Source organism: Ruditapes philippinarum, unplaced genomic scaffold, assembly GCF_026571515.1.
Source record: "Ruditapes philippinarum isolate M1 unplaced genomic scaffold, ASM2657151v2 ctg11781_1_1_1_1, whole genome shotgun sequence".
NCBI classification, from domain to species: Eukaryota; Metazoa; Mollusca; class Bivalvia; order Venerida; family Veneridae; genus Ruditapes; species Ruditapes philippinarum.
In genome coordinates, this window is record NW_026856938.1 from 27,910 (window position 1) to 38,135 (window position 10,226).

Genomic DNA, 10,226 nt, shown 5'->3' on the forward strand with positions numbered 1-10,226 from the left:
TATTTTGTCTCTTATTAACTTTAAATAGCTGCTTTATTCGTCTGCACTGTAAATGTGCGGCATTACAATTGCGGTTACTACGTTAGGTTTGTTACGTCACAATCAATACATGCGCCGTCCAATCATATTGCAGCATTATTGGACGTCATGACGTCTTTCCGCAACGGACGTTATTTCGCCAAGCGGTGAATCAGTAAACATTATATTTTCACCCGTACTTTGACACAGAATACTTACACTTAATGAAATTAAATTTACACTTGTAAAGTATTGGTTGCATTTTGGGAATTTTGGAAAAAATAATTAAGTCACGTATATCTATATCGAAGCATGGGAACCAGAACATGCTGATTTCCATTTTCTATTAATTTAAGCAATGTCGGATCGTCATACAAACAAATAAATAAATGAATAAATAAATAAATAAATAAATGAATGAATGAATGAATGAATGAATGAATGAATGAATGAATGAATGAATGAATGAATGAATGAATAAATAAATAAATACGGCCACCATGATAAAGTAAAAAATTCAATTGCATAACTTGTTTGTTGGCCATCGCAGCGATAATTGTATATAGGATATTCGCTTTGGTGCAGTGGTAACATTGACTGTCTACGGATCAAGGGGTTGAAAGTTCGATTCACCGCAAAATCACTAAAACGACTTAACATACACAAAGCTTTAGAAAGAATAAGAACATACAAATGATACATACAGTCTTAACGCAACAACAGATAATACAATACACTGACACATATGGATATGTTATATGCTGATATACACACAAATGGACTGACTATATACAGAAATACACATACCAGGATATAAACATAGGCCTACTCTTTTTCATTCTGCACGTTTGTAACGTCGCTTTTCATTGGATAATCTTGATGTTTATATAAAATATATTTAATATGTGAAACTAACAGATGAACGTTAATTTAAGAATAAAAATTTAAATGCAGAAATTATTTCTCGCAATGTTTTTTGTTTTGTTTTTGTTTAGGAAATAGATATAAATTCTGAGTGCATTGTTATAGAATAATGCTAAGTCACACCGACACCAATAGCACTTGACATTAAACATACATGTAGTTACATACTGACTACTTATCGCGCAGACTTACTAGTTTATAAACAAGTGCTGATCTAATCATAAAATTCCGTAAAATGCGTAATCATTTTAAATAAAACAAGAAAATATAGATCCCAAAACATGCAATGTTAATGAAGAAAATGTCACTAAAGGGACAAAAAAGCGATTTAACGAAGTATCACTACAGACCGATGCTTAACATTCAGACAAATCCTGATTTAAACATTTATTGAGATTTGGCTACAAACGAAGGAGTCGCTGCTCAAAATTGCATTTGAGCTCCATATGTGCTGAAGAGATCCATAAGTGATGTAGAAAACCATCTACAAAACTACGGATCATTTCCATATAATCGATGAAGACTGCATAGAAATCCTAAAAATGGGTAATATAGAGGAGAGCCAGGAAGGTAGAATCACATTTCGATTTTCTTTAAAAAATGATTGAATTTTATATAACTGTTTAAATAGATGAAAACTTACCCTGCGATTGACCTATTTTCACAGTCACATCTGGTGTAATGCTTCACATCTGGAGCAGCGGAAATTCACATATACTTTTTACCGATGCTCATTTTTTTAGATAGATATGGGGTTCCACCCCCGTGGTTATGGGCGGGAAAGGCGTTGCATTACACGTATCTACTTCTGATATAATGTAATGTGGTACTTATTTTTTATGAGGATGAAATTCCAAAGTCTATTGGTCATACAAGCTTCTTTCACTACAAGGCATGCTGTCTAATATTTATGGGTAACACGATTAATATTGGACTTTCGCATAAGTATTGGACGACCTGATGTACAGTAATAAAGTACAGTATGTCAGAACAAAGGGATGACGTTATAATATTCGGTTTTACTGACGCCTAAATTTGGAAACAACACACTTTTAACTCATGATTATATATCATTTGCTAAATACTTTCATATTTGAGAAAAAAAACAATAACTCGATTATGCAATTCTTATTGTGTATCAGGGTCAATAATTCAGATAATTTAATGTATTGTAGATTGTCAGAGTTGTTTCCCTTGGTTTCCCGCAATTTTAATCATGTGACAATTACGTTTTTGTTGGACATTTATATAATATATTATTTACTTGTGTCACGATTCAGAACTCTACACTTTTTAAGGGACAATATGTGTAAGCGGCCGGATAGCTCAGTCGGTAGTGCCGCGGAACAGTATTCAGATGGTCTCAGGTTCGAATCCCGATCAAGCTGGACATTTTTCTCACCCCGTGACATTTAGCGCCCAGAGCGGAACGTGACCAAGACGTTTATAAAGGATACCGTCTTTTATAACAAGACAACAATTAAAGAATAATGAAATATTACTACATTTATTAAAAAATATACTTTTGAAATCAATGTCAGGAACGTATTTACCCTATTCAATGTGGTCTTTGTTTATTTTGTATATGGTGAATATATGTAACTGTTCAGAACTGCTCACTATTTAAGGGAGAATATGTATAAGTCGGTAGAGCCGCGAAATAGTATCCCAAGGTGCCCGGGTTCGAGTTCTGCTCAGTCTGCATATTTTTCTCACCTGTGACATTTGGAAATATGGGTAATTGATTGTTGGCCAGTATTTTTGGTTATTATCAGTGTTTTAAAGTTTGTATGTGGGTGATTTATTTTTAGTTAATGATTAATTGTAGTCTTATTAAAAAATATCGCCAGGTTTCTGGATTTGGAACCTTTGAGAATAATTTCAGAAAAAGCAGTAATTCTATTTTTCTGCAAACCAAATCTCACATTTCGTTTCTTTCACTTTGCACATTATGTTATTTATAATTTGCATAAGTCACAGTACTGATATTTTGGAAGTATACACTTGGTCAAGATTATATTTACAATTGTATATTCAGTTCGACAAACTCGTAAATTTGGGGTTTTTTTTATAGAAATTGTAATGAATTTATTACAACTTTATGATATGAAATGCCTAAAGTGGTATAAATCTTTGTTTGAGCTGCCTGAAATCCGTAGCATAATTGTTTGTATCGTGATAGGAGTGAAAAAAAATGTTTTTTAAGTTTTGTGAAGGAACAAAATAATTATGGCTTTTCATGTACCAGAACATTTTGAGTAAAATGATCATCAGAATTAAGAAAACATGTCCGTTGCATATCTGCTTTTTATTTGTTATAGGGTATTTTGTTCACAAGCATAGCATAACACCTTCAATATGTCACTAGTGTGCTGCATAATGAAATATTAGGTACTGTGAAGAAGTTGCTAAACATGTATTGATGATCATGACATTGAAGACTTTGTGACATTACTATCCTACAATTCAAACTTGTAAGCTATTAAATACCATTAGAAAAAAAGAAACATTGCATAAACGTAACTTGGCAAAAAGTATAATAGTTAAAATAACAGAAAACATGTCTTTGAAATAACAGTTGCAAATGGTTTGTGTTCTTTTATGTGTTGAACAAAGTACGTTTTTTTGTCACTGTGGTGTTTTACATTCAATCAATTAACCGCTTGTCTTTATGGAAACCACCATGAAGTCCGCGATACCAAACATTCTTCTCTGGAAGAAGTCGACCGAATTATATTTTGAATAGATAAACGTTGGATAGGACGGCTGGCTGTCAAACAAACATATGGGAGCGGGAACAGCAGAATTGATAACTATTAGGTGACCACGGTCATTTGGACATCCGCCATAATTTCTGTTGATGTAGAAACGACGATCATGTAGCGTGTTGAGGAAGTGGCCTGCAATAGAGAAATAGTTGAAGACACTTTTTGACGTAAGGTCTGCCCAGCTTGAATCAATCACACGTTTTCTATCAAACCAGTTGTGTATGTTGCTGTCCACCCCGTTGAAGATCACGTACGCTACTTCTTTGTCAGTATCATAGAACGCAAATTTAACCAGCTTGATACCAAGGTTTGACCAGTTGTCTAAGATGTTATCCCGATAATGTAAACCATGAGAACGTTTCATGAAAACTGGCTTGTATGTGTTTGAATTCTTTCCTGAAAATGACGAAACATAATATAACACTCTACATACTGTTCAATTTTAACATGATGTAAATGAAATGTTGGTAAATAAGGATATTTTAAGTAAATATACATACAAAAATTGAAATAGCTTTAATAAATAACAATATTGGAAAAGCTTACAATTACAGCGGTATGTCTAATGCTTTTTTATTCGTTATACATTTTGACTTTTCAATTTACAATGTTGATAAAAAAAAAACTGAATCCATAAATGCATATTTGCGAAACTGAATGTGTTTAAGAAAATAAAAGAAAAATTGCTCAAAAATGTAATCAATCATTATTAAATTCCTAGCATTATAAACAATTTACATTTTTAAATTGTGGTTATGTTTTGTTACAGTTTTATTAACTTCAGTACTTTAATTTTAAGTATTCAACATCTTTTTAAAGCAGCTTATGATAGTTTTAACATGGGTATGACACGGAAGAAACGTAGATACAAACGTATTTATTTAGACTAGGAAGATATCTGGAAAGAGATGTTCAGGTTGATATGACATTGTTTAGGAGGAAGATTTGTTTAGTCAGATATGACAATGTTTTGGTAGACCAAGAAGACTGAAAAGGTTTTAAATATTCGTATTGTTGAAGGGGAGTAGTATTCCTTTTGTTTTTAGTTTTAGATGTTTTATGCCGAGCTATTTCTTTTGACTTTCTAATCGTCCTGTCTTCTTATTTGCCTCGCTAACACTCTTCCAAAAGGAAGATCCCTCAAGAGTAATGAAAACAATTTGAGCCGCGTCACGTCAAAACCATCATAATGGGTTTGCGACCAGCATGGATCCAGATCAGCCTGCGCCTCCGTGCAGTCTGATCAGGATCCATGGTGTTCGCTTACGAACCCTATTACAAGTAGAGAAACTGATAGCGAACAGCATGGATCCTGAACAGACTGCGCGGAGGGGCAGGCTGGTCTGGATCCAAGTTGGTTGCAAACCCATTATGTTGGTTTTGTCGTGACGCGGCTCATTTTTATTGAATCCAATCATGCGAGACATTGGAAAATGATTGACTAGAAAAATATGATAAAACTGAAGTGAAGTACAGAACAATTGATAATAGCTGCCACACCACATTTGAAACCAGATTTGTGAAAAAAAAATGCAAAGAAAAGTAAACGATTCAAATAATGAATAAAACGTGGATTGTTAAGATAATCATTGCGATTAAGGATAAAAGTACCGTCAATCCAAGCATGGTAAACACTATGGCCATTGCCAGATGTCCCTCTAAATACCATCCTCCAACCATCTTGCTCCAAATCTTCCGTCCTCAGTACACTCGTACCACTGTTATGTAAAATGTAATCGTAAAGTTTATCACATAAGTCAATATCGGACATGTTTGACCGATAAAACACTTTTTGACAAAAAAATTAAAATCATGGTCGCTCGTTGCCAAAGTGATATAATAATTGCTATGTCTCTGTATTTTTCGCGTTTAATACATTAAACAGACAATTAAACGGTGAATTATTTGCCGCTTTCCGGTGTTCTCTGAATTCATTAAATTATGTAATGAAATGACTTAATTACATTTGATGTTATTTTAAAAAGTCTTTTATGTACATTTTTCGAAACTTTCTTTTTATATCATTATTTTGAAATCAAATTCATTAAAAACCTATTTATCACAGTATACATATCTGTACAACCAAGAAATTAAACAGCTTTTAGCTAAAGGATATTATTAGACAAACAGATTCGACAAGAAAATATTTTTTGACTTTATAGGATGAAATAAAAAATAAAATAGATACATTAAAGCATTTTTTTCGCATTCACATAATAATGACAGAGACAGTGATGGTTTATTATATGATTTAATATAATACTCTATTTCTATTGTAACAGTTTTGAAATGAGCCATGTCATGACAAAACCAACATAGTGCGTTTGCAACCAGCATGGATCCAGACCAGCCTGTGCATCCGCGCAGTCTGATCAGGATCCATGCTGTTCGCTATAGGTTTCTCTACTTGTTATAGGGTTTGTAAGCGAACAGCATGGATCCTGATCAGACTGCACGGATGCACAGGCTGGTCTGGATCCATGCTGGTCGCAAACCCATTATGTTGGTTTTGCCATGACGCGGCTCAAATATATTATTAAATTTAATGAATTTTGAAGATATGGCATTCACATGAATTGAATATTGTTTCATCAAGTTGCTTATCTGTCTTTTATGACTTTTATGTAAACGACATAGTATTGTCAAATATTTTACCGAGACAATTTTGATCTGGGAAAGATACTTTTCATTACAAATAATTTATTATATTATGTCCATTATTTGAAATAAGCAATAGCGCGAGCAAACAAACGAATTACTTGGAATTGTTTAGAAAAAAATCTTTACCTGGCAACTGATTTCTCCAATGGATGTGATTGAACAAATTCAATACTACTCGATACCAAGGCGAGGAAAATCGTCAGTGTCCATAAAGAAACCATTTTGAAATTTAAAATAAGTGTATATTTCCTTTACAAATGTCGGTTTAACACGTGTTGTATTGGACTGCTTATATGCTCAAACACTAGAAACGCATCTATTATATGTGTACCAATCTAAAGTAATAGTTTGAAACGTAATAACCCGATGAAAAAGTTACGCCTTTTTCGTCCTGTTATTATCATCTTATTCATAGTATTATATAATGACTAGCTTAAATAACAAAAGCCTATTCATCTGTCTATTTATCATAAAGAAAAGCTTAATTGTCAATGCAATGACTTAGCGTAGTTAAAGAGTGACTTTTGCAACAATTCTATTTATATCCTGAATACATTATTTAAAAATACTCGGTTTGTTTTTTATGCAAAACACAATTCTTAAGGAAAAATGAATCATTCTCTGTCATATTAGTAAAATAGCAGAATGTAATTAAGCAATATGTTAAAAGAAGAGGTACCAATTGTTTGAGTCAATGGCAACATTTCCTTATACATGTATATTGATAATTATGCAAGTGAAATGGTATACGTGTATATGTATACGATTTAACTCTGACACATTTTCAACAGAAAAGTCCCCAAACTATGATACAATTCGTGTTTGTATCATAGTTTGGAGACCTTTCTGTTGAAAATGTGTCAGGGTTAAATCGTATACATATACATGCACAGTGTGTTAACTGGAGTGCGGGTATTAGTTACCCGCACTCCAGAGCATGCCTATTGATTGGCTCATTTTTGTTGGGGTTTACATATTGTGACGGCAGAGAAAGGGAAATCGACAGAAATGTCATATTCAGATGCTCGTTCATTGGTTACTTTTTCCCGGGGTTTCATATTGTGACAACAGGGAACGTGATTTTATGTTTGACTATGATACAAAAGAGAAAGAACACCAAAACACTCGGCAATCTGATTAATACTCGGGGGCTGCGCCCCCTCGTACAAATCAGATAGCCTCATGTTTCGGTGCTCTTTCTATTACATAACTTATCTAAACGTTTATTCAAACAAATATAGATAGCGGGCAGTTTCTTTTTGCCATACCAGGTTTTTTTGGGCAAATTTAACCCTTATTTTACACGCTTTAAAAAAATGAAAACTATCTGTATTCCTAGTATTTCCTAGTTTTGTAAAATGCATGCAAAGCTTGCATTTGCCATGACAAATTTGACTTTGCCCTGTTAAAATAGTATTTTACCATGGCAAACTTCCTTTTCCAAGGCAACTATACTGACTTAATGAACGTCCAAAACGGCAAATTTGACAATATGCAAGTGATGTTTGTGTCAGTAGAACTCAACAACGACTTTTATGTCGAAACAGAAGCGTTACGTTTTTGTTGTTGTTGTTTTTTTTTTCGTTTCCTTTCCATACAACTGAAAACAGCCTGCCAAAATAAAGTTTATGTTTATCTCTCTTTCAATCTTTCTTTCAATAAGGAAGACACATTTGTCATCCCCTTTATTATAAAAACAATAGTCATGTTTTTGGCTTTTGATGTTATTGTGTTTCGTTTGTTATCGGAAGGATTGACTGATACATTTAAAGCAATACTTTGTTTGCTACTACATGACGTGTACAAAATCAGTATATTTCAAAATATTACTGATTTATCTTACCTCTGGATTTTCTCTGTAGCAACAAACTTACGATTAATCACTTTAAAAGAGTTGTGCTGCTTCAATGGCACTTAATGTATAATCTAGACATTTCAATCGACCTACCTAAGTTTAATATTTATTCTAGGGGAAATCTTGTTTTCATTATTTAAGGTATGGCCATCGTTAAGCATTATCTTTCCTTTGAAGAATTATTTAAATCAGCTAGAATTACGTCCGCTACATTGAAAATAAGGGCCTTCGGTTCAAACCCTAGAAGGCTCAACTTGTTTCTTTCATTTTCTATACATTATTTATGTACATGTATCTCTCATAAACCATTTGAAAGAAACAAGTGTTATCTTATAACTATATAACTGATATAGGAAATAAATCATTAGTCTCATTTACAATGTTGAAGCTTTACTGGTGGAGGAAGACCACTGGTGCCCGTCCTTGCATTATTTCAGTTACGAATAGGGCCCGTAAGTCTCGTTTACTTTCACTTTCGATTTACCACTTCCGGGTACATCGGCAGACTTTTTTACCGTTACGCATATAGGTAACCCGAAGAACTCGAGGGATATAGAAGTTAAATTTGTTTCGGTCCTCTTCAGATTTGAAGGAATGGATAGCGCGGGTCAAAAAATGCAGGTAGGTCAATTATCTGACGGAAAAACGAGGGATTTATAGAGTTTAATAAAACTAGTTTATTTTCGGATAGTGACAATTGTTTCGGATGTTTTGTCAAGTAGTGAATTCTAGTTGTTTTAGCTTTTAGTATTGTTTTAAAACTACTGATGTGAGAAATTAATTCAAACCATTTTAACTTATTGAAATAAACAATGGAGAAACACTTTAATTCTAGTGTATATTAAAGTTATACAAAATTCGGACATTGCACAGTAATGCGGATATTTTTTCCTTTCCATTTTTTTCTTGTTCCTTTTTCAATTATATATACATGTTAATATGGTACCTAGCCAATAATGATTGAATTGAAAAATATAATATTTGATTAAAACCATTTCAGATGTATAGACAAGGAGGTATATGACAAGTATAGAATATACAGTTGTTCAATATGGACCATTAATCAAACTGTTTGCACTGCCTATGATCCTGAAATATCTATACATCAAAGGTAAAATACATGTAAAATAATTGATTATTTTTTAGTTGAGATCGGAAAGATAAACAATTATCAAAATATATTATTATAATTTAATAACTTTTGGATTTCACTGCATGATAATTGATAAGTAAATAAAACATTAAAAATAGTCATGTTTCACATTCAAGAAGATCAATATTTTTGACTGTTATATATTATGTGTTGTTGTTTTATCTTTAATGTTTATTTACTTCAAATATGAAATTTTTTCTGTCAATCATGACCAGCTTATTAAATGTAATGTAATATCATTTCTAGTGTCTTACACTTGTAACAACATATTTATTGATTTTTCATTCTGCAGATAAAAAGGGAAAAGATGAAGGAGGATTTGTCCATGAAGACCTTTATTTGCAACTACCATCTTCCAGTTCCTTAATTTGAGAATGATATCAGAGAACAACACAGTTACAGTGAAATATTAGTTTTAATATAAGCCACTGAAAAAAGTCAAATGTACTTTCCTGAAGAAGATGAATGACATCCAGCACAAAAATCTTAATGTATAAAGAGTATGATTTTATGGTGTTTAACACTATGATGCTTGTTAACATGTTAATGTCACAATGATATAAACAGAGTAAAAATATCCACATATAATTGCAGTTTTAAGTATTAAAACTAGATACTCTATATACACCATGAGATAAGGTTTTTTCATGGGAATCACAGTAGAGTCATATGACATTATGGACATTAAATGACTATGAAGTAAAGATTAGCAAAAATATTAATATATCATTCTACTACTTAATATTGTGAGGTAATCATTGATAAGCTCACAAATTTGCAATCAAAGCTTTGATATCAAGCTGAACATTTTTCAATTAGAATATGATTTATAACTTGATAATTTGTT

At 32.5% G+C, this 10,226-nt stretch overlaps 1 protein-coding gene and 1 long non-coding RNA gene across 2 annotated transcripts; one reads left to right on the plus strand and one right to left on the minus strand.

The window, feature by feature from the left end:
- Nucleotides 1-3,231: 3,231 nt before the first annotated feature.
- LOC132748194 (uncharacterized) lies at nt 3,232-6,705 on the minus strand. The gene is made up of 3 exons (XM_060737756.1): nt 6,498-6,705; nt 5,322-5,428; nt 3,232-4,106 (listed from the first exon to the last, which is right to left on the minus strand). Exons 1-3 carry the CDS (start codon nt 6,590-6,592, stop codon nt 3,598-3,600), a joined length of 711 nt encoding a protein of 236 aa, XP_060593739.1. The 5' UTR covers nt 6,593-6,705; the 3' UTR covers nt 3,232-3,597.
- Nucleotides 6,706-8,690: 1,985 nt separating this feature from the next.
- Nucleotides 8,691-9,769, plus strand: LOC132748195 (uncharacterized). The gene is made up of 3 exons (XR_009628228.1): nt 8,691-8,847; nt 9,227-9,337; nt 9,672-9,769. It is a non-coding gene; the product is annotated as an uncharacterized LOC132748195 (long non-coding RNA).
- Nucleotides 9,770-10,226: the final 457 nt, after the last annotated feature.